The 24,450-nt window shown below is 43.4% G+C and overlaps 1 protein-coding gene across 3 annotated transcripts in view; it reads right to left on the reverse strand.

Moving 5' to 3' along the window:
- LOC137425269 (coiled-coil domain-containing protein 80) overlaps nucleotides 1-24,450 on the reverse strand; it is a 96,204-nt gene that overhangs the window by 1,573 nt on the left and 70,181 nt on the right. For all 3 annotated transcript variants that reach the window (XM_068113529.2, XM_068113527.2, XM_068113526.2), the window contains 5 exons: nucleotides 22,786-22,942; nucleotides 22,078-22,208; nucleotides 17,871-18,010; nucleotides 13,360-13,460; nucleotides 7,749-7,829 (listed from right to left, as the gene is read on the reverse strand). In XM_068113529.2, coding sequence (XP_067969630.2) covers nucleotides 7,749-7,829; nucleotides 13,360-13,460; nucleotides 17,871-18,010; nucleotides 22,078-22,208; nucleotides 22,786-22,942 — 610 coding nt within the window. The remainder of the gene's footprint in view (nucleotides 1-7,748; nucleotides 7,830-13,359; nucleotides 13,461-17,870; nucleotides 18,011-22,077; nucleotides 22,209-22,785; nucleotides 22,943-24,450) is intronic.

The following is a 24,450-nucleotide window of genomic DNA, read 5'->3' on the forward strand; positions in this document are numbered from 1 at the left end:
CCACTGTGGACAAGGTTGAGGCATTAATTGTGAAGGATTATCAGAATATTAATTTAAGTTGGAATTTCTCAAGGCAATGTTTTTACCATAAGTTTGATCTGTAAACACTTGGACATGCATGTCTTGGGTCTCAGCAAGACAAGTTCCTCACAATTGACGACAGTGGCCGACATCGTCTCTCCACTTGTCAAACGGTTTAACCTAGATCCATTGGCTTCATCAGTCCTCTGGTAGCTCGTGACTAAATGTGGCTTCACCACTTGAAACCTGAAACCAAATTGGAATCAGACAAGGAATCACTAATATGCAGGATATTTCACATCCTACCGTCAGCCGAAAAGATCATGGCTGCAATCTTCTGGGATTCCAAAGGAACTCTCCTGATTAGCTCTATGACTCCCAAAACTACATTCGTACGGGAATGTTCCCCCAGCCTTGTGCATCCATGGTGTTAGGCCATCGAGGACTAACCTGGGAGATGTCGACCAAATGTGTGGTGCTCATTCATGACCTGCCTGCGCGCAGGGCATTTGTTGCATATAATGCCATTTGTGAATGCAGCTCTGATCTGGAACACCACAGTACAACTGGGACCTGCTCCCATTGACTGTTAGGTTTCGATTTTGGAAGACCCACCTGTGTGGCCACCGATTCGACGATGACAAGCAACCTGAACAACAACGGGGCAACAACTTCTGTTGTTGCGTAAATTGAACTGGAGAGACTTTGAGAAATGAAACAAATTGGTTGTTCTTGAACTGTTGCATGCTCGTTAGTCTCTCGTAGCAAACTGCCTTTTTCCCGTTTATGGAGTGTTGTTTCCTTGTTCTTGTAACATCGGGGTTTCTCTGTTTTCAGTGCCACATGCCGAGGACCATGGTGTGTTTTGAGGTAACACAGGGGATTTCTGATGGGTTGCTTGGAGTTGTACTTTGGAATTCCATCTCCTAGTAGACATTTCGCAGTTTTCTTTTTCCTTCTATTTTCTTTCTTTTCGGGCCTCTGCCATGTTGCTCTAACCTGGCAGTACAAGCATGCCACAAGCTACAGTTGACAGGTGTGCCACCATATATTTTCTGTTGGATGTTAATGTAGTCTGGCCTTGTCGTTTTGCTTTTAAAGAATAAGTTTTTTCCCGGTCCATGGTGGTTCAGAACCGTTTGCTAGAACTTTATGACACTCCATGAATTTTGCAGCCTTTCTCATTTATACCTGAGTTTTCTATAAAGTATTTGGAATACCAAGCTACGTTTGGCCTGCTTTGTGTTGACAAAGGTTGTGGTGCCATTCTTTTTTTTCATTTTGCATGATGCAGGGCCTGTCGTAGAGTGGATGCACACGGTGCATGCTCAAACACTGCTCCAGGTGGGAAATCAAATGGTGTTCACTTTTTTTGAAAACTGTTTCTGGGGTAAAATTTTGACCTGAAAACTATGATGCCACACAATTTCTGAAAAAGCGTACCAAAAGTGCTCGTCCTTTAACTTTTAGATGCAAAATGGGCTATACACTATTTTCCCACCAATTTTGACGTGTGAAGTGATATATTTTCTTAATGGGTATGTCAAGATTTAAGATACCTGAGGTGCAAAGAAAAGGTTGAAATCAAAAATTTGGCCCATGTGCCCATTAAACAATGTGAAAGGGACCCAAATGGCCCTCTAATGGCCCAATGCCATGGTATAACTAGATGGTATTCATGGAATAATTACCGGCACAGTCAACTTGGTGCGAGCCAACTCTTCTGTTTTTGTTAAGGGCTTTTTCTTTGATCCAATATGAGATCATAAATTTCCATTCTCCAATATAATTGTTGCGTAGATCACACTCAATAAATTTCAAACTGATCGGACTAAGCGTTGTACTTGTCGAATTATGACGTCATGATTAAGGCACAATGACGTCATCGTTAGCAACATTTTTTTCCCCATGCAGAGTTCTTTACAATGAGCGCAGAGTAAAACGAGTGTTCATTTACATCGTAGGATGTCTAATAAATAAAGATATAAGCACACCTGACACTAGGCCGAGGCTTCAGACTTTGGCATGCTCACGAGGCTGCACCGTCGAATAAACTGTTCCAACCCGTTATTATTGACAGGCTTTTTACTAGTGCATAATATGCAATGAAGAAAAGTACCCAAAAGGAAGACGTATACCAATGCAAGCGATCTGTTTGACAGAAAACGCCAAATGTATACTGAGTACGCCTGACACAGCGGAAGATGTTTTGACAAAAAGACTGGTCTCGGCCCATCCGACAAAGAATTTATCATTGATGAACGATCCACATGTCTCGCAGTCTGTTTAATTTGCCCAAAAGAGTGTTCAAAGGAATGACTTTACATGCGTGACGATATGACACTAACACATTCCAAGACCCTTGTAATTTTGAGTGAAAGACTTTTCGAAAAGGTGGAAAACTTTCCAGAATACATTGCTGAAGGAATGTATCTCTATTACGTTGTAGCGAGAGGTAAAATGATATTTATCTCGTTCTTCAAATTGTCCTTCTCTCAGTTGAAAATCTGAGCCCAATTCGACCATTGTCATGTTTATTGTTTGACTACATTGTTTTAGCTCAGCATGCCAACAAACAGATGTATGGAAATTTTATTGAAAGGAAAATGATTATTTCCTGTAGTTATGCCTCCACCGACGAAGTCTCCGGAGGCATTATGTTTTCAGGTTGTCCTTCTGTCTGTGATAGGTTTTCCTTACCGGGATAACTTGAGAACGGCTGAAGGGATCTTAATCAAACTTGGCGGTAGGTATGTATAAAGAGGTAAAGATGAACATATTAGAGGTTTTTTTAGGGTTACGAGGTCAAAGGTCAAAGTCTGTAATAGGTCAATAACTTGAGAACGGCTGAAGTGATCTAATTCAACCTTGGTACAGATATGTATAATGTTGTAAAGATTAGCCGATTAGATTTTGGGGTCTCGAGGTCAGAGGTCGTATTTCAGTAAAAAAATTATGTTTCTGCGCCAACTCGTGAACCAGTGATGTGATTTTGAACAAGCTTGGTATGGGTATATATTATGCAAAGATTAACTGATTAGATTTTGGAGTCAATAGGTCAATGGTCAGAGGTCATGTATAGTAAAACTTGTTTCCATGCCAACTTGGGAACAAGTGATGGCATTTTGAACAAATTTGGTAGAAGTATATATTATGATGCAAAGATTAACTGATTATATTTTGGCATCAAAGGTGAGGATTGAAGTGATTTTGTGATTTTGGTGAGGTCAAAGGTCATGTCAGGTAAAAATGTGATACTTGACACCAGCTGAATCGATTTAAATCAAACTTGGTACAAATCTGTATAATTATGTAATAATGTGGGTGGAGGCATATCGGTCGACGTCATGACGTCGAAAGGTGTCGTTCTAGTTACCTCTGCCACCAAAGGTGAAAAGTGATATATAACATGATATTTAAAAAAGTTATGGACGATGTTTGTCTGTCCGTTTGTAAACAGGATATCTCAAAAAGTTGTGGACGGATTCGGCCGAAAATTGGCAAAGAGGTAGCATGTGTGACAAAAGCAAAATGATTAGATTTTGGTGAAGATCTGAATATGGATTCGGATATGAGAATTATTTGATTTTTAAGTGATTCTTCACCATTGGGAGATTGGGCTAAAACCCCAACATATAGCAGGATATCTCAAAAAGATATAGATGGATTTGGACGAAACTTGTTGGACATGTTGTGTGTGTGACAAGGAAGAATCGATTCAATTTTGGTGAAGATCCGGATCTGGATCCGGCTAGTATAAATTTTTAAGTGATTCTTCACCATTGAGTGATATGGCCAAAAATGATATATAGCAGGATATCTTAAAAAGTTGTGGACGGATTTGAACAAAACTTGGTGGAGAGGTTATGTATGTGAAAAGGACTAATCGTTTCGATTTTGGTGAAGATCTGAATATCGATTTCGGCTACAATAATTATTTAATTTTTAAGTGATTCGTCACCATTGAGAGATCGCGTGAAAAGCGATACATAACATATTTTAAAAAAGTTGTGGACGAGTTGTGAATAAACTTGGTGGACGAGTTGGTTTGGTGACGAGAACAAGCCGATTAGATTTTGGTTCAGGTCCGAATCCAGATCCGGCCTATCATTGGGATACAAAACAAACTGTTCACCAGGTGGAGGTATGCGCTCTACCGAGTGCCGTTCTAGTTTTGTTACGAGTTCATTTAGGCCAGTCTGCCATTCTGGTGCCCGTAAGGAGAATACTCATGATGATTCATAGTGTTGGATGTCTTTGATTTCCATCGTGATCCCAAAATGAACTCAAATTGCAGCACCCATCAATGTACATTTAAGAGCCATTTCCTCATTTGGGCTCATTTCATAGAATAAGAGGCACATGGGCCCCTATTTGGTGCTTCTTTATTTGAGCAGGTATCACGTTATATACACTAGATTGCATTTAAAACAAAATCTTGCCGAAATAAGCACAACATACATGCAGCATAATAATTGCTTGTATCAAGGCATTGTGCCATTAGGGTCCCTTTCTCATCGTCTCATGGGCACACATGCCATATTTTTAATGTCAACCTTTTCTTTGCACCTTTAAATATCTTAACATACCCATTTAGATTATAATATATCACTTACACGTCAACACTGGTGGGAAAGTTAGAGAAAGCCCACTGGGCACCTAAAAGTTAAAGTCCGAGCACTTTGGGAACCTTTTTTCAAAAATCGGGCGACACGTTACCCAAGAAACCATTTTTTTAAAAAAGGGAACACCATTTCTCACTTGGAGCAGGTTTTGACCCTAACTAACAGATGAACATATATATGTCACTGAGCTTGGGGAAGTGTCGTTACTTCCCGGGGTATATTGGTACCAGCGACGTCACAACAATGGCGCCGCTTTTGTCACCGCACTCAGCGGGGCATTTACTCCACCCCATGGATGCCAACCTATGTGGGTTGTCCGTGCTCTTGTCTATTGAAATGCTGAATGACAAGCAAGGAAGCAGCACGTACTATTTTATAAGTCTTTGGCTTGACTCGGCAGGGCTTTGAACCACCGACCTCCCAGACTCTGAGCAGAAGATCATGAAGTCAAACATCAGTAAAATTCTGAAGGTCGGTAGAATGAACGAATGGATGGAATCTGGTATTTGAGAGCTCACAGGGTAATCTGGAGTCAGCACACAATATTTTGAACTGTTTGTCTAGCCTTGGTTCGCTTCCCAACCGGAGTAGAAACTGTTGGTGGAGTGCCCGGACACTCAGTCATTTCAAATTTATGCACAACTTTCGTTTTCAGTACCAATTTGAAGGTAAGGGCCTAAAGAACAATTTTGGTTCGAGTGTCAAGCACTCAGGTAAAAAAAATTGGGGGGGGGATTTGGAGGATTTTCTTCGTCACGAATCTTCCCCATACCCACCTGCGTTGTCATCCGAAGGGTCCCTCAATTCTTGTACCAAGTCAGATTTGTTGGTATACATCGTGGAAGCCAGTACGAGTAGCGCCAGATGTTTACGACTTCATTGTTATTGACGGTGGAGTACTGATACACTTACTTCCTGGTGAAACTGTCCAAGGAAACACCTTTGATTCATATTTCGACAAGGTAGTCTGCCCAAGAGTTCGCCACGACTTGAAAAGATCGACAAGAGTAGACATTGTCTGGGACCAGTATCGTGCACTGACAATCAAAGGAGGCACAAGGGAAAGGAGGACCTTTGATCTTTGACCAAGGGAAAAACGAGGAACAGGCACCCGACAACACGTATCTGGTACTGCCAAAATCCCAGAAAATTGGCAGAAGTTTCTGAGGAACATTGATAACAAGAAGGAACTGTTCTCATTCCTGTCACAAAAGATAACAGAAGGACAGTTCCCAGATGACAAGGATGTCTACATCACTGCAGGTGATCAAGTCCACCATGTTGGAAACAGTCCACCAATGGATCAATGCAACCATGAGGAAGCTGACATTCGTGGCCGAGTACATCTCCTCCACGCCCTCCAAACATCGTCACTTGGGATGGTTCATACTGGAGACACAGATGTTGTCGTAATCCTTCTGAGTAATTTCCATCACATCAAGGCTCTGAATCCGGCCGCAGAAATCTGAATCTCCTTCAAAGCGGGAAAGACAACCAGAATGATCTACCTGAACACTATCGCCACAAACCTGGGCACAACAACGTGCAAAGCCATGGCCCTCTCCCACGCATTCACTGGATCAGACAGCACATCTTCCTTCAAGTTTAAGGGTAAGCGATACTGCTGCAGGTTGATGCACGAAGTGCCCTCCCTCATGGAGGAGTTTGCAACTATCGTCGACACTCCATTCCAAACATCGCCAAGGCTGAAAGAAGTGGCAACGAACTGTGTCTGTAGGCTGTACTCCAATGAGTCAAACGAGGACGATGACGTTGACCTCGTCCGAATGAGGGTGTTCTCACAGAAGACTCGGGACGTGCAGAGAATTCCCCCAACGAGTGATGCTTTGGATCAACATCTCAAAAGGAGCGTCTTCCAAGCGAGCATCTGGACAACAGCCCAAAGGTTCATGATGCCTGTCAACAACCCCACTAATCATGGGTGGAAGGAAGAGGACGGCAAGCTGCTTCCCATTTGGACCTGGCTGCCCCTCGCCAAGGATGTATTCCACCTGGATGTGAAGTGCACTTGCACAAGTACCTGCGCTCTGTGCAAGTGCAAATGCGAGAAGTAGCTGGACCAGAACAATTTCCAATACTGACATGTATATATGGTCGATATGTTAGCCACTTTCTTATTAAAATTATTGTTCAAGGAGTTATTCAAGCAATTATTGTCTAAGCAGTTACTCACCACCATATCGTAGCACAGTTAAAAGATAAATAAAAATGTCACGATATCATTGGGCCCGAGTATAATTGTCCAGTTTTTAATTTTTTTTAATTTTACATGTTTCAGCTTACCGGGTTTATGACCCTTGGTCTTTTTTGTGGATATGCGCCGATACCGGCAAAATTATTGCTTCTATGGGCAATATGCTTGAAATACAAGTTGCTACTCCTGATCCTGAATCCATGCATACCTCATATGTTCAGATCGGATCATCCAATCAAAAGTTATAACAGTTTCCATATTTCCCATAGGCCGGTGGGGGGTCAGGAACCCTCCACGTCCCCAGGAGCCCCATTTTTTATCTGAGTGCTTGACACTCGAACCAAAATTGTTCTGTAGGCCTTTACCTTCGAATTGGTACTGAAAACGAAACTATTGCATCAATTTGAAATGAAAAGAAAAAATTACCCATGCACGGCTCCCTTCCCCCACTATGTTGGATTGATGCTTTGTAGGCAGAGTGTGGCATCAAGTCCACTGTCGCTCGGATGGCCATTACGCTCGGTGTCGCCCTGCCGGTGAAACACCAGGGTGACGACAATTTATAATTGGATCAGGATTCGAAAACGAGCGAGACAGCTCACAGACTAGTGCACACACCTTTCGGGTGCCCTACCAGCCAGTCACAGGTACTGACACTGATAAATGCACAGAGACCGACTGAAGGTTGCAGCCATCTCGACTGTGTCTGCCTAGTTCCCTGGAGTCCTTTGTCTCTTCTCCGTCAAAGTACTATTTGGTCAAATTGCAAAATGATTTTGCTCTCGATAACAATACTATAAAACACCACAAGCTAATGGTCCTTGCGTAGTGTTTTGTGTTTTAGTCTGTGTAGTCCATTGGATGATATTGTGTTTATGGTACTTTACCGTTGAGGGCATGAAACTCCACAACTCCCTCAGCCTGTTTCTCCAGGCCCAGCAGTTTCAGTACAAGCATGTGCCGCAGTGCTGGGGGAATAATAATAATAATAATAATAATAATAATAATCATCATCATCATCATGTCAAACTGTCATGATCATCATCATCATCATGTCAAACTGTCATGATCATCATCATCATCATGTCAAACTGTCATCATCATCATGTCAAACTGTCATCATCATCATGTCAAACTGTCCATCATCATCATGTCAAACTGTCCATCATCATCATGTCAAACTGTCCATCATCATCATCATCATCATCATGTCAAACTGTCATCAATCATCATCATGTCAAACTGTCATCATCATCATCATCATGTCAAACTGTCATCATCATCATCATCATGTCAAACTGTCATCATCATCATCATCATCAGCGTGTCAAACTGTCATGATCATCATCATCATCATGTCAAACTGTCATCATCATCATGTCAAACTGTCATCATCATCATCATGTCAAACTGTCATCATCATCATGTCAAACTGTCCATCAGCATCATCATCATGTCAAACTGTCCATCATCATCATCATCATCATGTCAAACTGTCATCAATCATCATCATCATCATGTCAAACTGTCATCATCATCATCATGTCAAACTGTCATCATCATCATCATCATGTCAAACTGTCATCATCATCATCATCATCATCGTGTCAAACTGTCATCATCATCATCATCATCATGTCAAACTGTCATCAAAGTGATTTGCTTGTGTTTACAAGACTCTGAGATAATCGTGTTTGTGTGTGTTTGTACACAATGCCCTCCATAAGTATTGGAACAGTGAAGTCAAATTTGTTATTATTGCCCAATACTCGATAAATTTGGATTTGAGATCAAAATATGAATACGAGGCCAAATCACAGGTCAGATTTTATTTCTTGGTATTTCTATGTATATATATCTATCTATAATTCCAGTAATCTCTGTTTGTACGTTTGTACGTTTGTCTGTGACCGCTGTTTCTCGACAACCACGGGTCCGATATACTTTAAACTTGCCAGGTATATTGCTGGGGACCCGAGGATGTGCCTTTTCAAGGTTTCATATTAATCGGACAATTACTTACCGAGCTATGTCCAAAAAACGATTCAACCAATCAGAGAGCAGCGAGCTATCGCGTGTGCCGAACGTGGCGGACACACTCTGCCTCGGATGGCACATTTGAGAGCGTATTCATTTATTTCACGTTTGCAAACTATGTTGGCGCTATGTTGGCGTTAAACGATGTTTTAAAACTAATTAAAACCCCGGGGGGATTGTCACTGTACTCGCAAGCCGTTCGCCGTTCGCTTTGGCGTTGCGACTGGACCAAAACATTTCATGCACCAAACCATTTCATGTAAAGCGTTCGCCGTTCGCTTTGGCGTTGCGAATGGACCAAAACATTTCATGAACCAAACCATTTCATGTAAATAGAGGGGGGGATATAATTTTAGATATAGATATAGTACGGGCATGCCCTAGTCTATCTATAATTCCAGTAATCTCTGTTTGTACGTTTGTACGTTTGTCTGTGACCGCTGTTTCTCGACAACCACGGGTCCGATATACTTTTAACTTGCCAGGTATATTGCTGGGGACCCGAGGATGTGCCTTTTCAAGGTTTCATATTAATCGGACAATTACTTACCGAGCTATGTCCAAAAAACGATTCAACCAATCAGAGAGCAGCGAACTATCGCGTGTGCCGAACGTGGCGGACACACTCTGCCTCGGATGGCACATTTGAGAGCGTATTCATTTATTTCACGTTTGCAAACTATGTTGGCGTTAAACTATGTTTTAAAACTAATAAAAACGAATTTGCGATTCATTCGCTTTCCTGCGCGTTTGTGCACGCGATGGCGATTTCTTTACCAAACTCCGGAAGCCGTTCGCTTTGGACCAAACCATTTCATGTAAATAGAGGGGGGGGATATAATTTTAGATATAGATATAGTACGGGCAATGCCCTAGTATATATTAAATTGTAGAACAACAGAACTTTTATATGTTCAGTCTCCCCATTTTAGGTAAGTATAAGTATTGGAACAGATTAACTTGGTTTATAAGTAGTATAATAGTTAGTATTTGGTTGCATACAATAACTGCATCGAGCCTGTGAGCCATCGACATCACCAAACTCTTGGTATCTTCCTTTGAGATGCTTTTGAAGTCTTTACTGCAGCCATTTTCAGTTGTTGTTTGTTTTGGGGGGTTTTAAACTTTAGTTTCCTCTTCACAAGTGAAATGCATGCTCTATTGGATTTAAATCAGGAGATTGGCCTGGCCAGTCTAAAACCTTCCACTTTTCCCCCCTGATGAACTCCTTGGTTGTGTTGGCAGTGTGTTTTGGGTCTTTGCCTTGCTGCATGGTGAAGTGAGATTGGAGGCATTTTCTTGTACATAGGCAGACAAAATGTTTCAGTACACTTTCGAATTCATTCTGCGGCTGCCATAATTAGTTACATCATCAATAAAGATGAGTGCGTCAGTCAGTTCCAGAAGCGGCCATGCAAGCCTTTGGAGCATATGTAGTTCCTTCCTTTCTCCACGCTTTTGCCTTTGCATCGCTTTGGTAAAGGTTTATCTTGGTTTCATCTGTCCATAAAACAATTAGTTCCAGAACTCTACTGGCTCACCCTGTACATATGGGCAAATTCTAATCTGGCCTTTCTGTGTTTGGTGTTGATGAGAGGTTCGCATCTTTCAGTGTTGCCTTTGTAATTCTGTTGTCGAAATCTTCTGCGAATGGCAGATTGTGATACTTCCCCCCTGCGCTCTGGAGGTTGTTGATGATGTCACTAGCAGTTATTTTTGGGTTTTCGTCACAGCTATGATGATTTTTTCTGATGACTGCAGTTGTTTTCCTTGGCTGACCTGGTCGTTGTCTATTGCTAAGTTCACGAGTGGTTTTATTTCTTTTTCCAGATATTCCAAATTGTTGCATTTACCTTGCCCAGTTTTTGTGCCATGGTTGTAATTTAATTATTCTGTTATTTCAGCTTCCACATTGCTTGCTTTTCTCTCATAGACAGTTCTCAGGTCTTCATGTTGGTTTATACCGACTGACTCCAAAGTTTTCACTTAATCAATTACCCCAGGTGGCTAGGATTGTATATATATAAACTCCTCCCATGCTCTTCTCGCTGAAGAAAGCTGCATAAAGCAACCAAGCTACACAAGGTAAGCCCCATGATGTGTTGTGATAAATAAAATTTCTTTTAAAAATCACATTGCATTTCCAAGAATGTGCTGCAGAACAATGGCCACCCGGTGGTGGGTTGAGAAAGGTACTCGCGCCCGGAGGGAGGGTGTGGCTTTTAGTGATCATTATAATGTACCTTTTATTGGTGATGATTGGATCCCTGGTGTTGGGCTAGCGGCTAGGGTGCCGGCTTAGGATCCTAGGATCCTGGGTTCGAATCCCGGTCAATCGCTGAATTAACGCCAGGGGGGTTGACTCAGCCTGTCATCCTTCCGAGGTCGGCAAATTGAGTACCAGTTCACTGGTAATTCCCTGCTTGTCGTTAAAGGCGGCAAAAAGGGTTGGCGTCAGGAAGGGCATCCGGCCATAAAACATTGCTTCAAAAAGGGGACCGAAAAACAACAACAACCACGGTTCCCGAAAAAGGCCAACCCCCGCTTGCGGGGAAAAATGGCCTCTAAAGGTGGTTTTTATTTATTTATTATTTATTAGTGATGATACACTTCCTCTAGGAGGTATGTACCAGACGCGAATGCTGCTTCATCTGATTCTCGTGGCAAACTTTGATATTTCATTGCCACTCCAGATAACCTTCAATATTATCAACCACTGTGGTCGCTCAATCACGTTAACCCTCTCACATAGAAGCTTACCCATCAGTTATCTAGCGTTGAGCAAATCGTCATATGGCCATTTTGTCTTTGCCTCACACCAGGCCTTTCATCGCACCAGGCCTCGCACATAGGGATCAAAGCTATCTGAAGCAGACCTCATCTTGGTGTTGCAGATCTTGTACTCTCCATCTTGTTTTGCTCATACGTGGCTTATGGGCCCACTGTCAGTTCTTTGCCTTTATATACTCCGTCACCTTGACCTTCCATGAGCCTCAATCTTGGAAGAAAAAAAAAATGTTTGAGAACAGTTCCCGTTTGTAGAAAGCATGGCAGCCGTTTCCTTCACCATAGCTTGAGAACCGTAGTGGGTTTGATGCCCAGGTGAGTGACCATTACCTCTTGTGGTCATGGAGGGTGATATTGAGTTGATCACGTGCATGATCATTACCCAGATGAAAGCAAGAAGCATTGGATTCGATCTATTGAAGTACCTTTTCAGTTTTGTCAAAGCTTTTTCCATTTCGCTGGTTCATTGATTAATTAGTGTTGGGCTAGCGGGCCCTAGTGTTGGGCTAGCGGCTAGGGTGCCGGCTTAGGATCCAAGGATCCTGGGCTCGAATCCCGGTCGATCGCTGAATTAACGCCAGGGGGGTTGACTCAGCCTGTCATCCTTCCGAGGTCGGCTAATTGAGTACCAGTTCACTGGTAATTCCCTGTTTGTCGTTAAAGGCGGCAAAAAGGGTTCGCGTCATGAAGGGCATCCGGCCGTAAAACATTGCTTCAAAAAGGGGACCAAAAAAACAACAACAACCACGGTTCCCGAAAAAGGCCAACCCCCGCTTTGCGGGGAAAAATGGCCTCTAAAGGTGGTTATTTATATATATATTGATTAATTAGTGGCCACCGGAGTTTTCATCATCTCAAAAGTATCCCCCGAGTACTGTTGCACAACATCTTCTTTTTTCTTTTTCTTTTTTTTTTGATACAAGATCAAGATCGAGGCTCGTGTAAGAGCTAACATTAATCACAAAAAAAAACCGGACACAAAACACAATAAAGGGAGCGAGAGACAAGATGTGGAGAGAGGGAAGCACAAGTACAACAGCAGAGAACAGGGACATCGGGAGATCTGTGGGAGGGAGAGGGCTTGGGGGGAGCAAGCGTGGTGAGGTGTGAGGTAAAAAGAAAAAACACATGGACACTGCTAGGACTTCCAGGAAAGAAGTTGGTATTTCAGAAAAGTGGATCTGGGGTGAATTAATGGGGGTAGAAAAGATGAAGGTTTTGGATGGGGGAAGATAAGAGATGGTGGTGAACATTCATGTACAAAAGGGTTGGAAAGGATCAAGTTTTGTGGCAATGTTTTATTGTTTTACGTTTTTGTAAGCCTTTGTAACTTTTATCTTCTCTCGCATTGAAGACAAATGTTCTGTTGGACATTAATCAATGACGATTGATCATCTTTGTGGATGATGATGTTTGGAGGGAGTTCTCAGCGTCACTCCAGAATGCCTTTCAGTACTAACAGCCACTATATCCTACAGTTAGTGTCATCACAGACATGAACCTTTTCTGGGAAAAAAACCCATAAATACATCTTCCTGTTTGTCAATGGAATGGCAGTGTGTTCATCATGCACATGCAACAATTAGACAAGACATCTGTTTGGTAGCTTGATGGAAATATTCTACCACATTATTATATCATCACAGAATGTGTTCAGGCGATTAAAACATTTACCGAGACTGCAGGGAGAAGTGAGAGCACCAAGCTGGAGGATGAAGCTGTCGTCGTCACCAGAAGGAGCTGAAATAACCAGAAGCCGTCTATTCCAAAGGAACCTGGCGCACACAATCCGACCATTATACCATACACACCTCCCCAAGGGCTGAACACATCTTCAAGAGGAAGAGGTAGTCAAGTATGCTATGGAGACGGCTCCTCAGTTTCAGCTACAGATCACCAGGGAATACTCGGGGGGAGGGGGGGGGGGGGGGGGGGGACGACACTGGCAAGCAATGCTGTGCACCGCAATTGCAAGAAAAGAAAGTTGCAAATAGGCATTCACATGGGGATCAATAAAACATCAATGCCACGCTTGCTTGCTTCTTCAACAAATGGTCTGACCACTTCGTGAGAGCGGTGAGTTTTACAGGAATTCGATTAAGTATGCGTGGACTAACCATGTGCCTATTGCCCTGTCGATGGTTGAGGAATAACTATTCTTACACTACAGCTATTCCAGAAAAAATGTCAAGTCACGATTATAAAAAGCAACATTTGCAGCAGCTGATGTGGACATGATGTACGATGGGTATGATTATAATTGGTTCACGAGTTATCAGGTGACCACTATATTCGTCATGTCTGTCTGTGTGTCTGTCTGTCTGTCTGTCCGCAGCATAACTACCCGATGATATCATCCGTTCTTGATGAAACTTGTGTGGGAGGTTGATATCATGATCTAGTTGTGTCCTGCCTAGAGTGGGCGTATTGCGCCCATTGTGGGTGGAGCCACGCCCGAAAAAGATGTCTTTTTAGGGGGTAATCGAGTTCAAGCGACATCTTCTCCGAGGGGTTTGGTGCAATCTGACAGGGATTTCGGTATTTGGTTAGGCCAATGTCATGTGTCTAGCCCCACGGAGCTCGATTTTTCATTTTCGCCCCAAGGTCAAGGTCACGAGGTCACAAAATTTAGAAAAGTCGATTTTTGATGGTTTTATTACATTGTTCGCTTCCAGATAGGGTGAAATGTCGTACATGTTTTTATATTATCACATACATCATGAAATACAAGTTTTCCAACAAATTTCAGAATCCTCGACCTTTGACCTTTGAAGGTCACAAAGGTCAAAGTTTCAAAGTTGTCGGAATCGAACCGAATTTTCGGTATTGTGTAGCTAACTAACTAACAGAGGCCCAGTGATGTCAACAGCTCACCCATTTTATCACTTGCACTATATCCCTATTGTATGTGGTGACTATAAAGCTGCCATGAGAATGAAAAGTTATGACTCATGGACCTGAAGGTAAAAGTTTGGTTGTGGTAATAATTTGAAGGTAAGGCATGCCTGAGAACAAATATGCATGTTTTGAGTGTTGTAACATGAATTAAAGTTCCCACCTGTTGGAATTGCCCACCACATTTAGAACTATAAAAGCACTCGGTAGAGAGCATACCTCCACCTGGTGAACAGTTCACGTTTTGTATCCCACCGATAGGTCGGATCTGGATTCGGACCTGAACCAAAATCGAATCGGCTTGTTCTTGTCACCAAACCAACTCGTCCACCAAGTTTATTCGTAACTCGTCCATAACGTTTTTTAATATCATGTTATATATCGCTTTTCGCCCGATCTCTCAATTGTGAAGATTCACTTGAAAATTAAATAATTCTCATATCCGAATCTATATTCAGATCTTCACCAAAATCGAATTTATTTGGCCTTGTCTGACATCCATAACTTTTTGAGATATCCTGTTATAATATCCTTTTAGCTCTTACACGAGCCTTGATCTTGTATAAAAAAAAAAAAAAAAAATTAATGTTGGTTTTGGCCCTATCTCCCACTGGTGAAGAATCACTTTAAAATTAAATAACTCTCATATCCGAATCCATATTCAGATCTTCACCAAAATCTAATTTATTTGTCCTTGTCAGACACCCAACCTCTCCAACAAGTTTCGTCCAAATACGTCCACAACTTTTTGAGATATCCTGCTCTAATATCATTTTTGGCCATATTACTCAATAGTGAAGAATCACTTTAAAAATTATACTAGTTGGATCCGGATCTTCACCAAAATCGAATCGATTCTTCCTTGTCACACACACAACTTGTCCACCAAGTTTCGTCAAAATCCATCCACAACTTTTTGAGATATCCTGCTAAGTATCGTTTTTGTCCCTTTCTCCCAATGGTGAAGAATCACTTTTTAAAATTCTAGTAGCCGAATCCAAATCCGGATCTTCACCAAAGTCTAATCATTTCGTCCTTGTCACACATGCCTTGTCCATTTCGTCCTCTCTGTGCCAAAATTCGTCCGAATCAGCCCACATCTTTTTGAGGTATCTTGTTCACAAACAGACAGACAGGGTAGAAAACATAATCTCCATCCACCTTTGGTGGCGGAGGTAATAATGTATTTTTTGGTAGTGATTGCTTTCCCCTGTTATATTTCATTTGTACACCCAGCTACAAACTGTCATCCCAGTGTTTCACAGGTAGAGTGATTCATCAGTGTGTGTTCCTCTGATTGATGTTAAACCGGACGTCCCATCTGTCAGCATTAGTTGGTGGTCATTAAAGATCCCACGGAATCCCATGAACAAATTCCTGGCCGAACTACTGCTGGGAGAGGGATGGTAAACCATGCAGCATGACTCTTGGCTAAGAAATTGCTTTGGCAGAAGCAACACCCTGTAACAGAGTATGGTACATCGGATCAGATTTAATTTGTGTTGAAATGTCAGTGTGGACAGCTAGAGATGTTAGAACATGAATTGAAACAGAAGGGAGAGTCGAGTCTCGTGGAAGCAATTCTAGGCATTGTACATCTCAGCAGAGAGCGGAGGGAAGGGGTTGGTGATGGAAATTTGACTGGTTCCATTGGGTGGGACCTAATTTCATTAGACTGGTTGGAATTAAGAGAGGCCTTTTATAGCCTCTCTGTGTAATGGCATTTGATGTTCTAAACTACGTTGGAGAAACAAAAGGAGTCGTGCAGGAAATTGTGGTTAAAAAGAGAACACGTAGCCAGAGATACACCAGGTTATCAAAGCATGTGTAGTTGGGAGTACATTCATGGAGTCTGGGAAGAGGTGATGGAAGGATAGTCAGGTTTTTACCACCCCATGGGTGTGAAGGAAATTGACAAATGGAAAGAAGGATAATCGGGGAATGCTCGGAAATGGTGGAAACTTGTTATTCCCACATTTAGCAAACTAGGACAACTATTCCATATGGCAGTGGCAGGAAGGGTCATTCCTCTCTGGGGTATATAGATTACAGTAGATCTAGGATTGGGCCCAAGAACATCATGAATGTGTTTATTTACCAAGTTTCTTGTCGAGTGTTCGCCAAGTGGTTAAACATTCGAGCAAGCACTCCATTCAAAACCGTGGATAAGAAACGGGTGGCTTGGCAAGCGCTAGCTATCTGCTTGGTAGCTGAACACACTCCAAATTTCCTCCCTTTCAGTTTTGAGTTAAACAGCAGGAGTGATTGTTTAAAAAGGAAATCATACGTGTTTGCCGTTTATAATATTCTTACTTCTGGTGGAGGCCGTTGCTCCCACCAAAATGGCACGGAAAGCTTTTATACACGTCAACGCGGCATTTGTTCAAGGAGGAAAATCTCCTTGGGGAGACGGGTTATTATTAGTATTTTATACTGTTTTGTAATAACTAACATTAATATTATGCTATTATATTAAGTGGTGTTGTTACTTTTGATATTAGAAGTGGCCTTGGAAAAACGCCACGATAAAGCTATCTTAACATGGATACTAACTTAACATGGATATAGTTAAAGCTATCTTAACACCTCAACACGCAACCCCATTGGTGGAGAAAACCCCCTTGGTGGAGAGAACCCCCTTGGTGGAGAGAACCCCCTTGGTGGAGAGAACCCCCTTGGTGGAGAGAACCCCCTTGGTGGAGAGAACCCCCTTGGTGGAGAGAACCCCCTTGGTGGAGAGAATCCCCTTGGTGGAGAGAACCCCCTTGGTGGAGAGAACCCCCTTGGTGGAGAGAACCCCCTTGGTGGAGAGAACCCCCTTGGTGGAGAGAACCCCCTTGGTGGAGAGAATCCCCTTGGTGGAGAGAACCCCCTTGGTGGAGAGAACCCCCTTGGTGGAGAGAACCCCCTTGGTGGAGAGAACCCCCTTGGTGGAGAGAACCCCCTTGGTGGAGAAAACCCCCTAGGTGGAGAAAACCCCCTTGGTGGAGGGCAGCAAATGAATTCGCTACAACCTTCATTGTGTGACCCTTAGTTATCCTGTCAAGCTTGTTTGAGACTGGATCAGTAACGTTCGAATGCATCGCGGTCAAAAATCGTCAGACAGACAGACAGACGGACACCAAATTGCGTATTTTAGTTTGATGATAATGAAATACATTTTGCACATTCTATGTCTCATCAGCTTGAGCAAGGTTCAGTTTCTCTGGCTTTCCTAATATCAATGGAAATGAGGAAAGCCATTGTGACATTAAAAAAAAAGAAGTGAAAATGCGATCTGTAGGCCTGACCTGGCTAAGAAAGCATCCAACTCTCTGGGTTGTCCAGGTGGAAGGCAGAGTTCACCACCTTGCTTTTTCTCCTTCCCAACAATGGTCTTTTCCAGCTCCTGGACCAGCTTTATTGGCCCCAGAGGTTCAAGATACACTCCCTTAAAGAAGTGGGGTAGCGGGGGTAGGGGTAGGGAGTAAATTGTGAAATCGATGCCAAAATACAAGACGTTCAACACAAACTCCATGCTAAGACTATGATAGATGCCTAAAGTCTTCAAGGTTACAGTTTAACTCTTTGAGCTCTCACAGTAAGGGCTACGTCTACTGTGAGAGGCAAAGATTCCAAGAACTCAGCAATGCAAACATTCCAAGCCAAGCTGTGAGCTCTCAGTACCACATGCACGTGGTAATGGAAAAACAAGTCAAACCCAATGCATAGACAATACAAAAATCTTACATTCTGGAATCCAATTAACTTATGAGTTTTATTTTGAAGTTTTTGAACCTTCAAAAATCCAACCAATAATTTTGGCTTTTATACCGGCAATTGTTTTCTGCTACGAGCCGTTCGATGGTGATTAGGGGAATGCATCACCTTGTTCTGTGGGTAAAACAAAAATATCCGACTGCTTTGTTTGAGAGAGAGTGATGACTGTCATGGCAGAGGCAGAACTATATCCTAATGAATCCTCAGAACATGCTGAACCTTTCGTGCAACTAAGCCTTGAATGCTGCACATCTCCTATCAGATTAACTCTTGTCATTTCATATCTTATCCTGACAGGTGCCCCTTGTGATGGGAGAAATATCGAGAGCAAGGGGTATGCTGCAGCTCTTGGTCTAATTAACCGTCTTGGGATCTTCAATGGCCGCTCTCTGTGGATTTTGCTCCAGCGTCGCTCACGCTCACCCTCAAATCGGGCAGTTATAGTGAATCCCCTTGGCCTCTCTCTGTCCCAGAGCTCAGATTTTCTTGCCTTTTGTGCTGTTTCCTTCCTTCCCGGCCTTTCTTCCTCAGTGCCAGGGCACGACCGTTATGGACACTTTTTTTTTTTTTTTTGTATACAAGATCGAGGCTCGTGTAAGAGCTAACATTAATCACAAAAAGACAAACTGACACATAAAACATAAGATAAAGGGAGTGGGAGACAAGTTGGGAGAGAGAGGGAAGCACACAAGTACAACAGCAGAGAACAGGGACATCGGGAGATCTGTGGGAGGGAGAGGGCTTGGGGGGGGGGGGGGGGGGGAGGAGGCATGGGAAGGGGGGTGGGGTGGGAGAGGTAAAAAAACAAAAAAAAAACACATGGACACTGCTGGGACTTCCAGGACAGAAGTTGGAATTTCAAAAAAGTGTATCTGGGGTGAATTAGCAGGGGTAGAAAAGATCAAGGTTTTGGATGGGGGAAGATAAGAGATGGTGGCGAACATCTGTTTTAAAGACCTGGAGGGAGGAGTGGGATTGAAGAGAGTGAGCGAGTTTGTTCCAGAGGTGTAGTGAAGGTGAATAGAGAGTCTTGATTTTGGCAGTTTAAGCATAAGAGGGTTGCAGGCAGATCTTGTGCGACCTGTAGGAATATTTGGGGGACATAGCCCAGAGAGAGCTGGGGGGGCAAGGCCGGAGAGGAGTCGGTAGAACACAGAAAGACCACCAACCTGCCTACGGTGAGTGAGAGGCCCTTGGAGATAGCTTCATCGCGGGAGATTCCAATGATTCTGAACGCTTTGGTTTCAACAGCGTGAAGCCGAGCTAGGTGCGAAGCAGGAGCACCGGCCCAGAGGGGAGAGCAGTATTCCATTGAGCTGCGGATGAAAGCCTTGTATGTGGTGAGGAGCTCAGGTGTGCCTAGGAAGGACTTCGCACGGAGGATGCCCAGTCGGCGGCTGGCTTTGGAGGCCAGATTTGAAATGTGGTTTTCCCAGGAAAGATCATGGCAGATAGTGAGACCCAAAAGCTTGAGTGATAGAACATGTTCTTGGAGAGGATTGTTGAGAAAGTAGATGGGAGGGTTTTCCAGACAATCTTTTTGTAGAGACATAGGAAGAGTGTGAGATTCGGAGGTTTTTCGGAGGTTTTCCAGATCGTTTTCCAGACGATCTTTATGCCCTCAGGATGACTTTACTAATTCTGATCAGATTTTGCTGGTTTTTCACTATGGGCTCCCAGATGCGTGCCCTCCTTCGGATGAGGACCTGGTGTGTCACTGTTTCCACTACACTACAGGGACATCACAAAGTTCTCCCCAACACCTTCTTGACAACCTGTGCATGGATTGGCTTTTCATGGTTCTAATCACTTCGAGGAAGTTCAGTCAAGGCAGTAGCTCAACAGTTGGTTCTGAACATTAGCTAATTTCCGTCGATAATGTAACCAAGTCCTTCCGCTGTAGGTCATAGTTCTTCCACAGAGAACATGAGCACAACATGAGCTTAATGAATTCCTTCTCTTTCTGCTCTTGAATAATTAATGGGGCCTGCTTAGGCATTTGCAAATTCCTTCCCGCCCCGGAATCTCCGAGCCAATGCCGCACAAAGTCCTAAGTACATAAACAACTCTTATGGAACGGCTCTACATTTAAAATCAATGTTGCACATCACCATTTTGCCACCCCTTAGATCATGACAGCAATACAATGGGATACTCGTCTTCATGAAGGATATTGTTCTGACAAATGTCTAACGCTCAACGTCAGCCACACCTCGCATCCCACTGCGGTTAACTAATGTACTCTCACCAGCTTTCACTTGATAAAATCCAGTATTCATAACTAATAACCTTGCAAGATTATTTTGGTTTAAATCATGCATAGTGTAGTACATCTGTGTTGGTCTATTTGATGTTCTAGCCCGTCCCAATGCGTCCCATGCACAGCAGGAGACGAGGTTTTGCAATGTGTGTGTGTGTGTGTGTGTGTGTGTGTGTGTGTGTGTGTGTGTGTGTGTGTGTGTGTGTGTGTGTGTGTGTGTGTGTGTGTGTGTGTGTGTGTGTGTGTGTGTGTGTGTGTGTGTCCGTCCGGGCCATTATTGTTTTTGTTGGTTCACCCAAAGCAACAAGGCAACACTATGATCATTTGATGAGAAAATGTCAGGAACAAAAATTGTTTGTTTTCAGCACAAACTTTCTATGAAGTTCTTTTTCGGGACAAGTTCTTCGGAACCGACCCCCCCCCCCTCCGTCTTCGACCGACTCCTCTCCGGCCTTTCTCCCCCAGCTCTCTCTGGGCTCTGTCCCCCAAATACTCCTACAGGTCACACAAGATCTGCCAGCGACCCTCTTATGGTTAAGCTGCCAAAATCTCGGCTCTCTGCTCACCTTCACTCCTTCATTCCTCTTTTCTCGCGCCTTTGGAACAAACTCCCCCACTCCCTTCAATCCCACTCCTCCCTCCAGGTCTTTAAAACAGCTGTTCACCACAATCTCTTATCTTCCCCCATCCAAAACCTTGATCTTTTCTACCCCCATTCATTTCACCCCAGATCCACTTTTCTGAAATGCCAACTTCTTTCCTGGAAGTCCTTGCTGTGTCCATGTGTTTTTTTTACCTCTCTCACCCCACCCCCCTCCCACGCATCCTCCCCCCAAGCCCTCTCCCTCCCATAGATCTCCCGATGTCCCTGCTCTCAAATGTTGTGCCTGTGTGCTTCCCCCTCTTTCCCCATCTTGTCTCCCGCTCCCTTTATTTCGTCTTATGTGTCCGTTTTTTTTTTTTGTCTAATCTTAGCTCTTACACGAGCATCGATCTTGTATACAAAAAAAAACAAAACCTTTTTCTATGAAATTTCTCCCAAACGACACATTTTTGGAAATTTCTGAGTCATGACGAGGTTTCGACTCATGGCTCAATTTGTCACACTTTAATAAGCTCTTCAACAAGACATAGAAGATTTATTTGTGATTACGTTTCTGCTGGGTATTGTTACTAAGTGCCGTATTAAGGAAAGTCATTACGCATAAGAGGAGCTAAAGGTTCAAACTTTCAATTGATTCATTTTTTTCAAGTTGGCCTTGATTTATCCATTTCATAATCCCCGTATAATTTGTACACCTGTCTTGCATGTGATGTAGGCGTACATCGAACTCCTCGTGAGCCTTAGATCACTGTAGAAAACAATGGGGCGCATAGACAAGTCTCTTCCATTGCCTCTTATGAAAGCAAACCACATTTAGGTTAACTGACTTTACATGGTGATTTATGACATGGACACTGCAGTGCAATAAATATACATGAGGTTTCAAGTTGAGGTTTGTCAGTAACATGGAAAACCGAGGTGCAGTCAGACTGTAGTGTTTCATAATGGAGGCAGCAAGTATTGGGGAGATGAGAGTAGGCAGCCCAGTACAGCAAGAAACTCCATCTGTGCACTCGCACGCAACGGCACTTTTAATATCCCAACATGTCTCATTCCAGACTTGAACACCACATATCACAAGTAGTAAAAGGCTGGGAGGCCACATGTGCTATTGTGGAACTCCTGTGCTGGCACACGTGGGCCATGCTACACAATGCTATAACACACACATGTGAAATTCATTACACAGCTCTTACCATGATTCAATCATTTGCACTTAAAGCATTCCTGAACAGAAACGCACAACAAGATTCTACACTAATTGTTCTCTCCACTTGCTTTCCCTACGCAGGAGCGTATCCAAACCAACCTAATTTGCGATCAATGCGGTCGAGTGAGTAAAATATGAGCGTGCTGTGGAAAGAGTTCAATGAGGGGTTGGGGAGAAGAAGGAGGATGTAGAGGAGATTGGAAGGGTCAACACTGTGTAGGTGCTTGTGTAAGGAGCCACAGAAATAAAAACCTTCATTTGGGACAAGATGAAAGCGAGGTGGGAATAAATAGGAGATGGTGGAGAAGAAGAGGAAGTGTGCAAAATGAATTGGTGCCGTAAGACGCGATTGAGTAAGGAAGAAATGTGTACCGGCTGGGAGGTGCTGCAGTGTGATGTGTGATGGTGATGGAGTTCCGAGTAGAGTGAGCAGGCTGACCCTCCTCTTGCCCAGTGTGCACACCCGCTCAAGAACTGCGTCCTGCTGTGCCTGAAACCTTGGATCCGCAGGTGTGGGAGCAACTAAGATCTGCCACAGGAATTTGGATGGGGAGGGTGTGTGAGAGTGAGATTTAGCACACCAGGCTGACAATTATTATATCTCCATGATATCCATGTCTTGTGTTTATTTTTGTTTTTGATCCAGCGCTGTACATAGGCATTGGTCAAACTTGTCATTTGGAATTTGACATGAGAAAATTCCCTTGTGGACATTTTAGTTATTCCTCGCTCCCCTTTTACTGCAAGGGTCCTTTCGAGGGTGGAACTTGATGGCAGAGCCTCCATGTGTCCCATTGTTTTTTCATTTATGGTGTTGAGGTTCGTGGAGGAATTGGGACACAGAACGGATCAGAAAGTAACAAAATGAGAAGAACAGAACACTATAAGAGGGTCGGGAGGGACAACCAACAGCAGAATTGAGGGACAAAATGGAGGGAGGCTTAGAGAAATAAGGGATGTGTGTAAGAATGAGGACAAGGAAAGGCCACCAGGTGAACAAGATGGATGCAGCCGCAAACTCTTGATCACGAAAGTGGAAGGAGAAACTGGAACTCGGAAAGAAGTGGGCTCGGGAGGATTAATTGGGGTAGAGAAGATCATGGTTATGGAGTGTGGATGAGCTGAGATGGTGGTGGACATCTGTCTTGTAAACCTGGAGGGAAGAGTGAGATTGAGGAAGTTGGTTCTACATGTGGGGAAAAGAGGAACGGATGAGGTGAGCAGTGACTGGATTTTGGGACTTTCACCAGAAGGGTGTTATGGGCAGACCGTGTGCACCCTGCAGAAACATGAGAGGAAGGTCAAGGGTATAGAACACAGCAACGACACAGCGTGCAAGACCAGAAATGAGGCGGTAGAAGACAGAGAGACTACTGACCTGTCTGTGACGTGAAAGTGGTAGGTCTTCATCTTGGGAGATGCCAATGATTTTAAAGGCCTTGGCTTCTATGGTGTTAGGTTGAACAAGGTGTGAGACAGGGGTTCCATACCAGAGTAGGAGAGTACCCCCATCAAGCTGTGGATTAAGGCCTTGTAAGTGGATACAAGTTCAGGTGTGCCAAGGAAAGACTTTGCATGATGGATGATGCCCAGTCAGCAACTGGCTTTGGAGGCTAACTTAGATATGTGGTTTGCCCAAGAAAGATCATGGCGGATAGTGAGGCCCTAACGTTTGAGTGACTGCATTTTCCTCAAGAGGATTGTTAAAGTAAATGGGAGGGTTTGCCATATGGTCCTTTTGGAGAGACTGAGACTGAGAGTGTGAGATTTTTGGGGATTGAAAGACATATTCCAAGTGTTTGACCAGCGTGTGATTGTATGAAGATGTGAATAGAGGAAATAGGCTGCTGCATGCTTAACTGAAGGACGAGGGATGTTACAGCAGAAAATGGTGTAGTCAGCAAAGATATAAAGACTTTTCCAGATAATCACATAGATTGTTGACGAATATCAGGAATAGGACTGGGCACAAAACCCTGCCTTGGGCTCCAGCCTTGATAGGCGGAGGTGGTCAGAGGATCCGTTTGAGTGCCACAT

The sequence above is a fragment of the Myxine glutinosa genome, chromosome 4 (genome assembly GCF_964187855.1).
Source record: "Myxine glutinosa chromosome 4, kmMyxGlut1.1, whole genome shotgun sequence".
Lineage (NCBI taxonomy): Eukaryota > Metazoa > Chordata > Myxini > Myxiniformes > Myxinidae > Myxine > Myxine glutinosa.